The sequence below is a fragment of the Dermacentor andersoni genome, chromosome 2 (genome assembly GCF_023375885.2).
Source record: "Dermacentor andersoni chromosome 2, qqDerAnde1_hic_scaffold, whole genome shotgun sequence".
Classification (NCBI taxonomy): domain Eukaryota; kingdom Metazoa; phylum Arthropoda; class Arachnida; order Ixodida; family Ixodidae; genus Dermacentor; species Dermacentor andersoni.
Window position 1 is genome coordinate 50,000,381 of NC_092815.1, and position 17,318 is coordinate 50,017,698.

The 17,318-nt window shown below is 45.2% G+C and overlaps 2 protein-coding genes across 9 annotated transcripts in view; one reads left to right on the forward strand and one right to left on the reverse strand.

The window, feature by feature from the left end:
- Positions 1-6,763, forward strand: part of LOC126542334 (pregnancy zone protein-like) — a 164,244-nt gene extending 157,481 nt beyond the window's left edge. For all 8 annotated transcript variants that reach the window (XM_050189364.3, XM_050189361.3, XM_050189363.3 and 5 more), the window contains 6 exons: positions 1,059-1,271; positions 1,969-2,084; positions 2,267-2,354; positions 4,856-4,930; positions 5,396-5,498; positions 6,126-6,763. In XM_050189364.3, the coding sequence (XP_050045321.2) occupies positions 1,059-1,271; positions 1,969-2,084; positions 2,267-2,354; positions 4,856-4,930; positions 5,396-5,498; positions 6,126-6,169 (639 nt within the window). In that variant the 3' untranslated portion in view covers positions 6,170-6,763. The remainder of the gene's footprint in view (positions 1-1,058; positions 1,272-1,968; positions 2,085-2,266; positions 2,355-4,855; positions 4,931-5,395; positions 5,499-6,125) is intronic.
- Positions 6,195-16,520, reverse strand: LOC126542333 (uncharacterized). Its single transcript, XM_050189357.3, has 6 exons — positions 15,589-16,520; positions 14,558-14,794; positions 13,937-14,122; positions 12,791-12,927; positions 10,326-10,481; positions 6,195-7,877 (listed from the first exon to the last, which is right to left on the reverse strand). Exons 1-6 carry the CDS (start codon positions 15,778-15,780, stop codon positions 7,775-7,777), a joined length of 1,011 nt encoding a protein of 336 aa, XP_050045314.2. The 5' UTR covers positions 15,781-16,520; the 3' UTR covers positions 6,195-7,774.
- Between the last annotated feature and the right edge of the window lie 798 nt (positions 16,521-17,318).

The window sequence follows — 17,318 nt, forward strand, 5'->3', positions numbered from 1 at the left end:
GCTCACCAACTGTGTGCAAGGGCTGGCTGTCTTCGAGACCACTCCAATATGAATTGGCTTTACGTAAAATTTGCAGTTATTGCTCGAAAGGGCTTGTCGCTGGGCATATTGGTGATGTTTAGTATACATTGTTTTGGGGCGACGCGGAAAGAGACTACATATGAAAAGCACAACACTATAGTGTGTGTTGTCGTGTTTTACGTATTGTTTCTCCGTACCTTGTAATCCATAATTTGCAAATATAGATGAGTAACCTTATCGGAATATTTATCATTTTTTACGACAGTATGTAGTTCTACATTCATATTCATATGAATGTAGAACATATGAATGTATGAATGTAGAATGATCATGAACAGCAGGTTGCCATTATCCCTCAAGAGAAAAGTGTATAACAGCTGTGTCTTACCAGTGCTCACGTACGAAGCAGAAAGCTGGAGGCTTACGGAAAGGGTTCTACTTAAATTAAGGACGACGCAACGAGCTATGGAAATAAGAATGATGGGTGTAACGTTAAGGGATAAGAAAAGAGCAGATTGGGTGAGGGAACAAACGCGAGTTAATGACATCTTAGTTGAAATCAAGAAAAAGAAATGGGCATGGGCAGGACATGTAATGAGGAGGGAAGATTAAGAAGTTTGCAGGGACGACATGGACACAATTAGTACATGACCGGGGTAGTTGGAGAAGTATGGGAGAGGCCTCTGCCCTGCAGTGGGCTTAACCAGGCTGATGATGATGATGATGATGATGATGGTGATGATGATGATGATGATGTATTTCTACAGCCGAATGGCATCAGAATTAACTCTCTTAACGCGAGACCATGAGAGCCGATTACATGTCACTTGACGTTAGTTACTCTCTATCCCTTTGGGCTGCGCTCAAGATGTAGGCGCTTTAAGGATCTATCTTCGTCATATATCCTAGCCGTAGTACGTTCGTATTTAATTTCACATAATATCGCGTGCTCGTTACCGCACTTATTGTCTGTGGAGTATATCAGCGTCTGACAGTGGGAGCAAGGTTTCAGCATAGACATGTTTTGGGCATTCCAGGACACGGTCCTCGGTCTCCAGGCTCTCTCTGCGTTCGCCACTTTTGTCAGCAAGGACCCCGTGGACATCACAGTTAAAGTCGATGGCAATGACGTTAGCGAGTCCTACGACCTGAAGGAGGACACCAAGCTGGTTGTACAGGAGAAGAAGGTCGTGAACTTGCCCAACAAGCTTACTTCCGAAGCGACGGGCCCCGGATGCGCTTTGGTGTCGGTGAGTCAGATCATCGTTCTATGTCTGTCCGCCTGAGAACTTTCTAGTGCTTTGTTACGTTACGGAGCCTTTTCAGTTGCACATTAAAATGCGCAGTAAAATCAAAACAATGCGGTACGTTTCCAGACCACGTTTTACTAACAATATTGCTTGACAGAATAGCTGGGAATGAACAGTTACAGTCTACTTAGAATAACGTTCTCTTGCTTACCAAAACTTACAATAGCAAAATATTGCAAGTCTACCAAAGAACTGGTCTAGTACAGAGGCCCATAAAATGTGTACGAAAGGCAATAACAGTTTGCCCATTTTCAGTTTTCTTATTTTTTTATATCGGCGTCGAAAAAGCAGCACGCCATCAGTACATATGAACTCATCCACATGCGTTCGTAATACTTGTGGATAACTGTAGTGGTCGATGTTATTCAGCAAGCAAAGGTCGCTGAGTGCTGGTATACCAGCGAAAACGCAAAACTCGGTTCGCTTCAAAAGTATCCGAGTAGCGAAAGACGCAAACAGCTAGCGATGGCATTAGTAGTAGTCAAATCGTTATTACGATCGAAACAAAAAAATATAAGTTTGTTTTGCAGTTGTAGATTAGATTAGGCTCTGTAAAACTGTCAGTTTTCCAGAGCTAACTTCAATGCTACATGGTCTAACGCACTTACATTTTCTGTTGGCTTTTGCCCCTTTCCAGACTACACTGAAGTACAACGTCCACACTCCACCCAAGAGCGAAGGCTTTGAACTTACTGCCACTCCGACCCAGGAGGCATCAGACTGCAACGACCACAAACTCAAAATTTGCCTCAGGTAGGATTATTGCCACTACATGGACTTTCCATTTAAAGGATAAAAATAAATAAAGTTTTAGTTATCAATAGCTACTTGTATTCAAATTTATTCATTTTCTTCTCTTGCCCGCGCAATGAAACGCCTTCCGCCAAAACATGGCAATTTTGCTTGATGAACCTTTTATAATTTTTTTTTCTCAGGTACGATGGCGAGCAGCCCTCTAACATGGCAGTACTGGAGCTCAAGCTTGTGTCCGGCTACATCCCTGATGAGGACCACATTTACAGCGTAAGTATTTGCACTTGCTTAATGTACCTTGAACGTGCAGCAGTGATGGAGACACCTTGGGCGAATTCGTGTTGTCCTCTGGTTCGGGATACTGTGACGATTCTATTCCAATTCTATTCCTTTTCGCGCTTGGTCAGTGGGCCGAGTCCCACGAGAACAGCTGAGAATTAAAACAAAGGCACGCGAGCTCTTCTCGTCAAAGGATCCACTCAGGCTAGGACTGAGATGACACACCACGTGTGGGTGGTTCCACGTCACTCGCACTACTTCTGCAGCAAACAAATAGCCAGCAGCAGCAAGAACAATGTATGCCTCCCGCTCCCCTCCACCCCTTTCTTCTTTGAGCTGAACTACAGTTGCTGGTAACTTTGCGACTCGCGCACGTCATAGGAGCTTGGTTGACGGATTTCGCTTCAAGAGCCAAAAAACAAATACACTTGACGTCGCTTCGTTGTAGCATGCGTTAAGGTAAAGCATACTTGAAAAGCGAACAGTTATCTAGGAAATATAGAACACTAACTTAATTTTGTGGCCGTTTGGGAATATTGAGTCGGAATCGCTAATTATTGACAGCGTGCGTAATATTCTATGAAACAAATTGAAAACGCCATATTGACGTCAGTACGCATTTATAGTGTGTATCCCAATGGCACAGTGAGAGAGCATGGTATATGCTCAACTTCTTATTAGGGGTATTCGAATAGCGAAATTTTTTTTTTATCGAATCGAATACAAAAATTTTGGAAAACGACCTGCGAATATTGAGTCGAATACCGGTATTTGTAATTTCTAAACAACCTTAAATATGAATGTTTCGTGTAGTCTCTTGGGCGACAAAGGCCTTATTGAAACGAAGCATTCTCGGCGAACCCTCCCAAACTTTCCTGAGCGTGGCTGCTCTCTTTCCCAATAGGCACGTGCCTCACGTCGCATAGCACGTGCTCACAAGACCGCGTTCGCGCTAGAGCATGGATGACCACGCGTGCCAGCTTCCTTTAGGCTATGAAGTGGATGCAGAAATAAAACGGGAACAGTAGTGCTCAACCTTATCCCAGTCTTTCGCGTCGTAATTCTTTCATAGATCTGTCTTCACCATTCATCCACCAAGAAAGGTCACCTTAGTCCTAGTGACATCAAGACGTCGACGGCTCAGAGTCTGCATTCGCATAAACTGCTCTTTGCACTGGGCCTAGCTTGTGGACGCTGTAGCACATGAATATAAACGTTGCACGAGATTTCAGTTGAGGCCTGTACGGTGCATAAACGTAAACCACGCGCATTATTTACACTTTGCATAGATTACAATAAAGAGGAAGTGTAAGGATAACATTTAGCTCTGTAGCATTTCAGTAACCACTCTACAGAAGCTTCGCTTCACAGAGATTCCAACATTTGCGATTGATCTGCGTAACTTTACGTTACTTGATACATCTAATGCACTTATCTGCTGTATTACTCAACTGATAAACTTGTAAATGAGAAACAAAGGAAAGGTGTGGTATCTGGAGCACCATTGTAATGACACTAATAACAAAAGCTACACGCCACCACACGCATGTAATATAGTGTCGTGCTCGTTAAAGGAGCTAAGTACAATACTAAAGCATGCACTGCACTATATTTTTAGGAACACAAACGTGACGAGGCCTACCAAATTATTTGTATTATCAGATTCTGGAGGTTTACGTGCCAAAACGACGATCTTATGAGGCACACTGTAGCGGGTCACTCGGGAAATTTCGACCAGTTGCGGACCCTTAACGTGAACCCAACGCACGGCACACGAGGATTTTTGCACTTTGTGCTCATCGACATGCGACCACCGCGGCCAAGGTTTGATCCCGCGACCTCGTGCTTAGCAGCCCAATGCTATAGCGGCCAAAATGATTTGGTGCTGACCAAATGGTTAATTTCTTTGCCCAAACCGAGAAAGGAAATGTGTAGCTGCTTAAGGCGAGACATGCTTATTTACCAACTGGGAAGAATTGCGTATAAGCAGTCTCCTCCATGCATCTGTTCAGAAACTGGTTTGTCTGCGAAATAACCAAGGTTTTCCGGCAGCAGCCTTTCCCCCTGCAGACTAGAAATGCTTTTTTCTGTTGAGTATTCGAACGGAACGAACATTGGACAGTATCGAGATGTGAATTATCGAATGGAATATGAATCAAATAGCGAAGAATGTTCCATTTGTATGTGAAAATTCAGATGTTCGCGCACTCCAACTTTTTACTCTTGAAATAAAAGTTCTAAGGATCATTTATGCGTCATGCCTCAATGATACAGCTACAACACCGCACACGGCATTCGGCGAGAGAAAAAGGGGCCTGTTTCGAACAGCTTCTTATTCTCCTCCGACATTTGAACAAACTCTTGAGAAGGCTGCGATTCGCAATAGTTCTATGGCCCGGTAGTTATTTCGGCGCCCCACCTGACGCAATAACGCTGCTTAGTGACGCAATAACGCTGCTTAGCGCGCTAACGTGATATCGTTTTCCCTGCAGCTATACCGAGAGAAAGACGTCAAGCTGAAGAGGCACGAAGTTGAGAAGAATCAAGTGAACTTCTACTTTGAAGAAGTAAGTTCTACACTTTAGATGAATATATGCAAGTTAAAAAAATGTGTCGGCAACATTTCTTGCCTTAGTAACATTTTGGTGAAAAGAAAAAGCAGTAAGGAGGCTTACCTGTTGTACACTATTGAAAAGAAAGAAAAACTATCGGTGTATTACAAAAGAAAACGCTCTTCACATAAACTAGTATAACTATATTACGATAACGGCTTGTATATCGATGATTAGTTTCTATCGCATATTACACAGAAAACGGAACGAATACTCGGGACGTATGGTTATTTTAATCTCAGTAGCTTTCCAGTTTTCTGATATACATTTAATCGGCTACATGGAATAAGACGACAGCTCACCGTGACCTCCCACAATGTAGCCATCACCATGCTCAATTAGTCAGGAATGACTGTACCACTTAAACTATACCCTTGAATGCTAAAGAATATTTTTGAGAAATGACATGATTTCTTTCAGATAACGTCAGAAAACAAGTGCTTCGACGTACGCCTTCACCGCGAGTTTGCCATTGAAGACGCCAAGCCCGCTACAGTTAAAGTCTACGACTATTATGAGCAAGGTAAGTGCACTGAACCAAATTTGTGAGGCATGTACGAATATGTCATATGCGAACACCTCACGTAATAAATTGGGACGCTATATTTTCTTTTCTTAACTACCTTTTCATTTTCTATCTTATTGTCCTGCTATTACGAGAGAGACAGAGAACTTATATTGGAATCCGAATCCGATGTTATGCTATCAGGAGTATACTTATTATTTGTAGTGTGTCGATGCAGGCTTGCTATTGCAGAAAGGCTTCATATACTCGTGTAACTTGTAATTATCACATTAATCGTGATGTGGTGCAGCAAAGTGTTTCAAGGTGTAAGGCAAAAGTGCCACAGACTATTAGCTTCGTGATAATCAGTAACAAAATGAAAACACTGAAAGCTAGCACTATACACGTAGCACCTGCTCTAGTGGCGAACCTGTGCTAACTACCTGCTAAGGCAATTAGCTTTCATGCTGAATAAAAGAGGGTTCACTGTGAAAATGTGGATTCACTGTGCCTCTTCATTTATTGCCAATGGAAGCAAAGTTGAGCATCGTATAACCACCAGGTACATTAGCAAAGCGTGTGTATGCAAAGTGTTGGCCTTACCCTACTGACATTTGCTGTACTTTTTCTGTTCTTACTTTACAGAAAACAGCAACTCTGTGCCCTACTCCCTCGTGGCGTCCTGCTAGTGAACATCAACCATCAATTTTCACCTTTCTTTTTTCTTTTACTCGCGCTCTTTCGTTCGAACAAACGCGACAAGACAATACGAGTCACAAACAGACCATTACGTCAAACACGTATTTACCTTCTAGCTAGTTTTTTTTTTTTTTTCACCAGAATCATGCTTTTTCGCTTCGTCTATAGTGTTCACCACCAAAGGCTTTTTTATACCGGTCACACTTTTTAAGACGAACGTACGAGTACTTATACGTGCCATGTTGCGAACCAAGACGGGGGAAAGAAACAAGGAAATAATGGCTTCCACCGCGCGCACCACGAAGCAAGACAACGGCCAACACGATGTTTAATTCTCATCTCTGGGTAGGGGCGGAGGACTAACGATGCGCCGCTGCTGTGTGCGTGTGTATGTGTGTGCGTGAACAAAGTCGTGCATTTGTGACGTCGCTGTGTTGAGTTTTCCGTAGAGCGTTTTGATGAGCCGAGTGGAAGAGTAGCTTTATATATTTTGTACTTGCGAGACGATAAGCACGTTGTCATCTGCGAGACTTCACTGTTACAAATAGTGTCATGAAGAGCAAATAAAGCTAAATTTTTCCACACTCGTGTCGTTTGTGTCGGCATGCCACCGCCGTCCCAAGTCGAGCTCTTCAGGGGCTCGTATGGGGCGCCCTGTATGCGGGTGGATTTCACCACAAGCACTTCGTAAGAGCGACTTTACCTCATTAGCGGTGCCCATGAACTGCGGACAGCGCCAACACGAGGGAGAGAATAAACTTTATTATTTGACCAGACTCGTTTGACTTGAGCCCAAGGAACAATGAAAATGCAAATGGTAAGCGAAAAGGCATGCTGAATTGGAAAGAAAACACAAAATAGTATTCTATAGCTTAAATTGAGAAAAGCAAATGGAGAATAAAAAATAGACTGAGAATAGACCAAGAGCAGGAAATCGGTGTTCGTTATTTTAGGAAAAGGGAAATACAAGAAGGGGTTATAAAAGAAATGTATTGATGAAATCGGCAAATGTTCAGGGAGGTAGGCGACAACGGAAATGGCGCGAGATGATTTTGTGCAGTACAGGCACGGGTGGTGTTCTTTAATCATATTGTTCTTCAGTTAACCAAGCTACAGAAATAATGAATTGCAATGATGCATGGAACTTTCGCCATTCTGTTCCACAATACTTCAAACGAAGACTTGCAAAGTCTTCGAATTTTCTCTGGAATTTACCGATTCTCACCGTCGTGGATTCATGGCAAATCGCCTATCCGGCAACGTGCACTTCAATCATGTGTTGCGCTAAACAGCCCTCACATTATTACGCGTAATACACCTTAGTGTAGGGTGAGCGAACTCACCACTGCTATCGACGTGGCTACGCTGAGCGCCACCGCGCCAAACGAGTTCTACTTGTGCAACCAAAACGATCGGTTCAAGTTACCGGTTGGGCTCAGCTGCAGAACACGCGCAACCTAGACAGTCAGCTCGCGTAAAAATAAACGAAGATTAAAGTATAAAATCAACAGACTCGGCAGTCAAAGTTCGTTCAATATGCTCAAAGCTTTAGCGCGCAAAAAAGTTTATCAGTGAAGTCGGACGTAGCAAGAAGGTCACGCCTGCAGGCATGCTTTCTGGCAGTCCTCCTTGGTTTCGAACCGATTGGGCCCCGTCAGGCACTTCGGTTCCGAGTGGTCCGTCTGGACGCAGGTGAGCCTGCAGGGATGAATTAACGTTTCACGCACTGTAATGCAAGCTGACATCTTGGATCCGCATACATGAAACAGGGCTCACCTCTCGTAACTCCAATCTAGCTCTTAACGTCAAGTCCGCGGAATTCTACAGGCGTGCTACCAAATGGTGCTGAGCAAGGCTTTAGGGGTCGAATTCACGAGGCTAGAAATCACGTATTCTGTGTTCTAGAAACTGTTCCGAAACAGAATTCGTTCACGGGCTAGTCGGCAGATTGTTCCTGGAAAGTGTGTAAATATTAGCGGTAAAGAAATACAGTTTCCGAATGGTAATCCCCGATGTGGATAACAAGTCTGCATGTATAAAAGCTGGTTCGACGATACCAAAATTAAATAGTTGTGCTAAGTTATGTCTTGATACTTTCACTGCACAAACTCAGTTTTCAAGTTATGAACAAACTAGTGTTCTAGAGAACATGCATCGGTCAATCGCAACAGATAACATAAGCGAAAGCAGCTTCACGAACAGTTTTAGAAACGAAGCGCTTTGTGAATTTACCGCCTGTTTTCCACATGTCGTATCGGGAAGAAGTCCTGAAACATTAATTTTTCTCACAGAAGGCAACTCTGCCAACACGAAAATAGTCCGCTTCCTTGCTACAGATGTTACCAATGGTGCTAACTGCAACTTGATAGGTGGAAATCACATAAATATGTGATTGTCGCATGTTTATGGGCATTGGTGACGTTTTTGTAGCGTTCTATAAAATCGTCAAATCGCCGTTGAAAGAACGTGCAATATAGACTAGACCAGCCTAAGACATGCGTTTGTAAGACACATGCATCAGTATGTAGCCTGAGTTTTCTTGCCTGAGTACTTAGCCTGAGTAAACGTAAAGCTAGCATTTGTGAATGTGCCGCGTCGATTACCACGTCTTAATATACTTAAGCTATCCCCGCCCACATACACCTACATAATACTATCTTTATATTTAGTCAATGGAGTCATTACTGAACAATAAACGTTTCACCCGCTTCATTTAAAGAAACCTAAAACTAGCGCTTGCATGCAGGCTGCATGGCAACATTTAGCATTGCCCTGCCAAGCCCGAGAGCATGAAATCGAATCCCGGCCATGGCGGCCGCATTTCGATGGGAGCTAAATGCAGCAACGCCCGTGTACCGTGCACTGGCTGCGCGGTAAAAAAATCCCAGGTTGTCAAAATTAATCCAGAGTCCCCCACTATACGGCGTGCCTCGTAATCATATAGCGTTTAGCCTCTTCCACCGGAAAATACATCTAAAAAAATTTTAATGATTACAAAACGCACACGAAAAAGAGACTTAGTTGTGACACAAACAAAGCACTCTGCGTAGTAAGTGTGCTCATGCAGCACACATGGAGAAAACTTATCTGAGAAAATCGAACAGCAATACCATATATGCAGCATCTAACAGCAATTCTCGTCCTGAGCTATACAAATTGTAGGAAACATTCTTTAAGTATTTACAATAGCGAAGATGTCAGCGGGCGAAAAGAATCAAATTGTTAAAAAAAGCACTTGCCTGTAGCCATTCTGATAAAACAAATCGGGACTTAATCGCACTACAAAGAGGCGAGACATAAATCTCGTAGTGAAAATAAATGAACTGATGTAGCTTTGCATCGGTAGGACTAAACAAGCCATAGCGAAGCGGGCGAGCAAACGCTGCTTGTCTTCCTCAAGTTTCAGCAGCACCGTGGCCGGTGCCTTCAGTTCACAACAACTGTTTTGCATAAGGCAACTAGCAACATTGCAACATGCGCGAAGCCACGCATACCACCGAGAACCTGCACTGGGTGACAGCTGGTGCGACGATTTAACGGGTCGCATAAAACCAACAAAACCGGTGCTTGCAAGCCTCAGCACTTTCAACACACAACGCAGCAAAGAAGCGAAATATGGTAGAAGCGGCAAGTTGTATTCGGGACATATAAGTCAAATGCCTTTAACCTGGATGATGCGCGGCGGACAAACCGAACCAAAACATGGGTGTGCCGTAATAAAACTTCGTCGCTTACCCATGTAAACGTCATCGAGTGCAACTAACACAGTGGCGTCAGCAAGAAAGCGTGTGGGAACAAGTTTCCCGCCGATCGGCGGCGATCCATTGCTGCCATCGCACCCGCGCATAAGGCCTCGCGGGGATTGAGTAAAAGCGTGTCGCCGGCGAGTCCTTGCAAGTGTTTGCGCGCCCCATCACACAATTATTTCTTTTTTTCGACGTGCCTTGAGGGTTCGGCCACCCCGTACATATGACAGCTGTTGCTTATTTCCCTCCGAAAGCGTGGATCAGAGACACACGAGCAGCGACGCATAACTTTACGGTGGATGGCTGCCTCCTCCTCGAGCGCACTCGGCAAGGCCGACACCAGTGGCGCGTGCGTCGAACGATCTGCGCGTATAGAAATGGCACGAGCAAGCCTGCAAACCTTTTGTGGGTGGACCTAGCCAGCACCGGGTAGACCATATGGAGCGCGGTGCAGACGTGCTGCACGGGCGTCTCGCTGCAGGACGGGTGTCGAGCGATGGGCTTCCCCGCTACGCACAGGTTGTGGCAGTCCTCCTGGCGCTCGAACAGTGCCAGCCTGCCGAAATGGAATGTAGAGATTACAGTGCTACGAGACATGCGCGCGGCTAGCTAATCATCTCCCGTTTGGGTTGCCGCGCGAATACGGTGCCGTGCGCTTCAACAAGTCCTTCGCAAGCGTGGAAAAGAGGTAACGAGATAGTTCAACGGCGACACAGTATTGCTGGCACACATTAGGGAACGGATTCACGAAAATTTTTGTTCACGAGTGCTGTTTAGCATTCGCCGGTCAGCTCTCTCGCCGGAAACCACGAATGAGTAAAATTTACTCGCATAAGTACGGCTCGTAAGAACTTTTTTTTGTGAATGCAGGCCTATAGATAATCTGAAATTTAAGTGCTGGGGTATTATGCGCCAGAACAATGGTCTGAGTATGAGGTATACCGTAGTGGCGGACTCCGGATTAATTTGACTACCTGGAATTCTTTAACGTTGACTTGAATCTAAGTACGCGCGCGTTTTTTCATTTCGCTCCCCCCCCCCCTCCCCTCCCCCTGTTATGCGGCTGCGTTGGCCGGGATCAAAACACCGACCTCAATCTCCGCGGCGCAACGCCATTGTTACTAAGCTAGCATGGCGGACTGTCCATATTCTGCTGTAACAATTAGGTATTCCACTGCAATGCACTCCAACTCTTTTACGTTATTGACAGTATAAGGCAATGGCTGTTACTGCACAATTGACTTCGTTTAGTATATTGAACTCTCCGCATTGTGATAATCTCGGGACATCTGCTAAGTGGACATGTATTCAGCACAAACTGTGTTTAATTCCACAATTGCAACATATTCCGTAATGTAATTAAAATATTTTAGTGAATCTTGATTGAGTACGAATTATCGCATAATATGTTGTGCCGGACAGCAAGCATTTTGTCACCAGCAAAGTAATTTATTTACCTCTACTGCACACTTAGCTGAAATCGTCACCAGAGCATTCGGTACACACACTTAATACATCGTTCGAAGTCATCTCAATGAAGGCTGCACTGTGCATACTGTGAGAATGGGTACGACGCCTAAACAGCCAACTGCTGAAGAATCGAACATAAAGTGGCCTCACTGAAGCTTTGCCCTCTATACCTGATGCACTATGAAATGAGAAACAGTAAAAAAAGAGAGCTAATTATAAACCAAGCGGAACGCAATAACCACATTATCGCCTGCTGAAACGAAAAAAAAAAAATGCTCGTTCTTTCCTACTGGCTATCTACAAGCTGCGAAAACAGAGACATCACGTTGGAAATGTTACACCACGCGATTAGTAAGCCGCTAGCTGGTGAGGCATGGCGTCTTTTTGTTTTAGTAACATTGCAATCAAATGATAAAATGTGAGAGACGTTACCGTATAAATCAAGCATACAAAACCCTAACATTTGTGACCTTATCAGTTCGCGCGGTGTTATTGGCATTCACATTTATGTGACATTAATACTTTGTTACGTGACCCGCCGTGGTGGCGTACTGGCTTTGGTTATGCGCTACTAAGCCCGAGGGCGCGGGATCGAATCCCGGCGTGGCAATGACGTTTCGAGGGGGCGAAGTGCAATAAACGCTCTAGTATACCTTGCATTGCGTGCAAGTTAAGCCCAGCTGTTCAAAATTAATCCAGAGTCCCGCACTACGGCGCGCCTCATAATCATATCGGAGTTCTGCCACGCTGAACGCCAGTGTTTACAGAAGGGTTGAGATCTGGGCCAGTTGGTACATACTTGAACGAAAAAAACCAGTCAAAAACACAAAGGCCAAGAGGAGAGGTTCACACCACAACGAGTCGTTGTGGTGTGAATCTCTCCTCTTGTCCTTTGTGTTTTTGACTGGTTTTTTCGTTTAAGCCAGAGTTTATTTTTATGATTTTTAACGTTTTACGAAATCCATTATGGTATACTCTATAAGAAATTAAATAAAAAGCGGACGAGAGATAATAGCGTAGAGAGCAGAGCCAGTTGGCCCATGCTTAAAAAAACTGAGAACAGCGGTGAACATGATAAACAAAGGTGTAAATATTCAGCTTTGTTACGTCGTTTTCTTTTTCCTTGTATACTGTGTTCACCACTGTTTACTTTTGTTTTTTATCGAGAGGTAATAAGCGTGTCTGACGCTCAATATCATTAGGAAATACAATCTGCGATCATGGCACAAGAAGCGGCTACATGCGCACCGGCAGCAAAACAGCCTTTCTGAAGAAGTGACACCACCGAAAACGCGAGCAAATGTGAGATGGAAGATCCCATTGAAAGATTCTATTATTTTGCTCCCTTCGCGTCGTTCGTCTCGGCGCGATAGTATACGTGCGTGCTCGTCATACCTGGGCGACACGCAGTTGGAATTCGGGAACTTCCACGAATGACACCTCCCATCCTTGAGGTACCACCACTGCCGCGCGATGTCCTCTGCGGTGCACCTCTGATACACCGGCTCAGCGGTGCACTTTTGTTCGGGCACCTGAAATATAGGCACATTCTTGAGCTTTCGGCGATTTTTGTGCGGGATATTTTGGATGGGGGCCAACTTCCACTATACAATGTGGCTGGCTAGTGGAAGCTTTAGGGTTATGTCACTAATATGGAGAATGGAGAATGATTCTGCGCAGTCTGTGCTGTGAGCTAACATAAGTTGTATGCGAGAATAGTGTACAGAGGTTGAAGTAGGCCTGTGCATGTGTACGTGACAGTTTAGGGCAATAAAGCTTCCTTAAGGCTATAGTAAACGGAGGGCCACGTGATATATTTCAGCAGGTATTACATATAGTAGCTCGCTTCTTATAATTTGCACCTGGTTACAAGCGGAAGATTACGGAAACGAACGCAGCAGAGTACGTCAGTTGAGTTTGCATAAGAAGAAAGCAGAGCGCAGGGAAAATGTTTGGTTGCACCAGGAAACAAAAACAATGATGATCTCTTGCTAATACCTAGTAGAGACGGCACGAATCTTTTCTAGATTTTCATTATTTGCTTGGCCGATAGACTCGGGGCGATATTAATTTTTTTTTATGCGAGAGGTCGGAAACTAATACATGAACGCAATACAATTTCTAAGACGCAGATTACAGCTGTTCGTGAATATGGGTTACGCTGCGCGCAAGGCATTTTGTTGGTTTCCGTAACTCTAAAGCGCATAAAACAGCAGACTCAACAAATTCCTGTTAGGCTTCCCTTTAACAAAAACAAACATTCCCGCCGCCGGAGTACGTGTTGTGGTGCCGCCGTACTACAGCGCATATAGACTGTGGTGAAAATTGCAACTGCAACAGCAGCAAACGTAACACTGAAACGTTATGAAAAATACCCAGCGTCCTCTCCATATGCACATTCACTGCGTGAAAGTAAAAATGTATTTTCACTAACATCCTCGTGGGAAAAATGTTTTCTCTCCCTTGCCATGAGGATGATGAAGAGCTATGAATCGGCTGCAACGATGATAAAAATGGCAAAGCCCACGGATCCGTCCGTACCTGGTCCAGGCAAGCGAGCCTGCAATCTCTGAAGGACTTGAACCGGTTCTGACCAGCAAGGCAAGAGGGAGGCAGCTGCCGGGCTTTGGAACGGCACTTTCGCTTCTCGGTGTCAAAGAAAAATTCGTGGTGGTTCTCATTCGTGCACAAGCCAAACTGGGCCTTTTCCGTGCAGGGGCCATGCGGCTGCAAAAGAAAACGATTGCCAACGTACATTCTCTAGCGGAAACCCGTGTGTATACGTTCTCCTTACATAAATCGGTCTTACTATCACGCAGTCGCAACCTCACTTCGATTAAGAGTTGCGGTTAAGATAGGGCTTCTCTTGTTGGGCCAGCGCTGATCCCTTTGTCTGCTTTTCCTATAGCTTTCATGCCCTCTTTCAGTCAAGAATAGTTGTCCTATGATTACATGCGCTAGTTCAGTAATTGCTTCTTGCCCTGCAAGTTTTCTACAAGAAAAAGAAATGCATTCCAGCGAACAATTAATGGGCTCCAACAGAACTCCCACGTTGACATCTAACGTGATTGTTTGAACGCGAAAAAAGTGCAGTCCATTCAAAACAAATGACAAGAAGCTCAAGTCGTACTATTGTCTCCGCGTCAGAGAAACGCGGCCCACCTTCGCCTGGATAATAATCTGTGGTGCATCCATCCGCTCCGTTGCATTATCGGCCACGCCGACGTCGCTGCTAGTTTCGGATTCCGCGGCCTCGATGGTGGAAATGCGCCTGGTCGATGCCGGCCGCTCGTCTCTGGCTGGCGGAGGACTACGTATCGCGGGCCGCAACTTCACGCTGCCCCTGTCCTTGCTGACTGCTTCGTCGTCCTCGTCAATCAGCGTGGCTATCGCGCGATCCTGCAAATGAGCGTGCTGCTGCGGTGCCCGCAAATTGCAAAGGGCCTAGGACGTTACGAGAACGCTGCAGCCGGCAATGCCGCGCAGCCTGCCTGCAGAAATGTCTAGTGAGTGCGTGACAGGGAGAGTGGGCGATTGAAAGGTCGTGCGACTGAGTGAGTGAGTGAGTGAGTGAGTGAGTGAGTGAGTGAGTGAGTGAGTGAGTGAGTGAGTGAGTGAGTGAGTGAGTGAGTGAGTGAGTGAGTGAGTGAGTGAGTGAGTGAGTGAGTGAGTGAGTGAGTGAGTGAGTGAGTGAGTGAGTGAGTGAGTGAGTGAGTGAGTGAGTGAGTGAGTGAGTGAGTGAGTTAGCGAATGTAGTATCAGCAGAGCAAGGTAGCATCAAAGAACTTGTGGGGATTCAAACATGAATTCACAAACACCAGGGACAGCAAGCCGATAGGGAACTCGTGGTAACACGGTAAGACTCCATCGGAAGACCCTGCCTCAAAGGTACCACAATTATAGAGGCCTTCTAGTTAATTCTAAGGCAGCACTTTGTGAAGTAAGAACGTCAATATACTTATATACATAAAAAATGCTAAAAGCGTCAGCAGTAAACAAGTATTGCCCTACTTGCTCGTACAGTAAGGTGCGGTTTCCCTGCACTCGAAGCTGGGCGAAAACACGCTTCAGCGTTGATAGGTGTGCAAGTGGAACTGCTGCCAAACTGCAGCTCAGGTTACTTTGTCCGTTACTGCATAAATAACCTTTTCTTTCATTTAACACTAGCTCGCAGACAACTCGGAGGCGCTTACCTGCCTATCTGAAGGTGGCATTGTGACCAAGTACAGCGCCACAGTCATTACTGTTAGGACTAACAACAAGCAGCAGATCTTGACAGAGCCGAGCTGTATCCTCGAAGCATCGGTCCACGCGGGAGCCTCCTTCGCCGCGGCACAGGCGTGTTTCTTCACGGAACTCGAGCTGACCTTCTGCGACGAAGACATTCTGCGCGTATCTGGACGCTGTAATGCTCGACGCAAGCAAGGCTCGGCAAAACGAATGCGCACGTCCTGCTTGAGCTGCGCGAGCACCGAACAGGCGTGCGGTGCGTGAGCATGAGGGCCTCGAGCTTGATTCTTTTTCCTCCAATGAATATATTAACATGATAGCGTTAAGGGCCCTGCGTAGCAAAAAAAGAAAAAGGAAAAAAATCAAATGTCGGCATCGGACATCGCTTGCCGTAAAATCATTCCGAACCACAACCACGCAGGCCCTCCGCGTGGCGCGGAGGCGTTACTGAACTCATTGAACTCCTCAAAGTAAAATACGCCAGAAAAATCGTAAAGTACGACCTAAACGCAACCTACAGACATGATATCGTCAGAGTTCAATTTGAATATACCAGAAAACATAATTCTGTTACGCAGAAACTCAAACACAAACCCCTTTTCCGAGCGGCGCGGCCCGCTCGGTTCCTTGCAACGACGCTATCGCGCTCGCCTCCGCGCAACCACAAGAAAGCTGCGGTTGCCGGGAAGCGTGACAAGCAGCCTTTGAAATTTAGCACGTTCCACTCTTAAAGGCGAAGCTTGAGCGTCCTCCAAATTTCTCCAAGAAATATGCGTTTGCTTTTGCTCTTTAAAAATTGTATGGCTTGACGTCTCGAACCTGTGTAGTGGGCTACGAGGGGCGTCGTAGTGGCATTCTCCAGGTTAATTTTAATGAGATCAGCAATCTTGGGGTACTGCACGCACTTTCTGGTGTCTACGTCTCTAACCGATTTTCAGTCAACTAGGGTCACTGATGGGGTGAACATCGCGCTGTTACGATCAGGGAACCGGGTTCGAAATCCATCGTCGGACCAACTCGGGACACTAGGTATGTGACACTGGGTATGTGACGCACTTCAATCAATCTCTTTACCTCAACTTAGGTCCCGCAAGCAGCAGTGGGAGATTGAAGAGGAAAAAGACGACTCTCGGTGGTAATGCGATTAGCGTAACACATATTCACATTCATTTGCTATGCCCCATAAGAAATCTACGAGATTCTGCTCCGCTGTACTAAGTGTACATTGGCCAAACTGGCCACTGCCGCAAGCAGCAGTGGGAACTTATAGAGGTAGAAGATGACTCTACCCGCAAGCATCAGCGTCAGCTCGAAGAGGAAGAACAGTCCAAGTTGCAAGTAAAAGCATTTCGAACGTTCATGCCGTTAATTAGGTATTCCTCTAAATTTTCAAAACATTCTCTCTTTCGGGGCTTTAGTATTGGGCCGCGGGAATGCCTGCAGGACCATTTACGAATACCTCTGTGATACAAAGAGGATACCATGTTGATTCTACTGAATCGACAATTGGATAATTCACCGAATTGCCAATCATATATTCACATTTGTTCTAAAACCGCCAAATATGCGCGTTACATCAAAATATTTTTAAACCTTTATTTCAGTGTCTAAAACTAGTCTCTTTCCTCATTATTTCAAAAGACTCCTATGTTACCGAGCCTTCACGTTCTCCTGAGTTTTTTCTGCCCTCCTT

Bases quoted from the DNA above. Each gene is read 5' to 3' on its own strand.
- LOC126542333 (XM_050189357.3), bottom strand. From the start codon at position 15,780: ATGTCTTCGTCGCAGAAGGTCAGCTCGAGTTCCGTGAAGAAACACGCC. The intron at 14,795-15,588 runs GTAAGCGCCTCC...GCTCATTTGCAG, and splicing joins TGCCACCTTCAGATAGGCAG to GATCGCGCGATAGCCACGCT. The intron at 14,123-14,557 runs GTGGGCCGCGTT...TTTCTTTTGCAG, and splicing joins AGATTATTATCCAGGCGAAG to CCGCATGGCCCCTGCACGGA.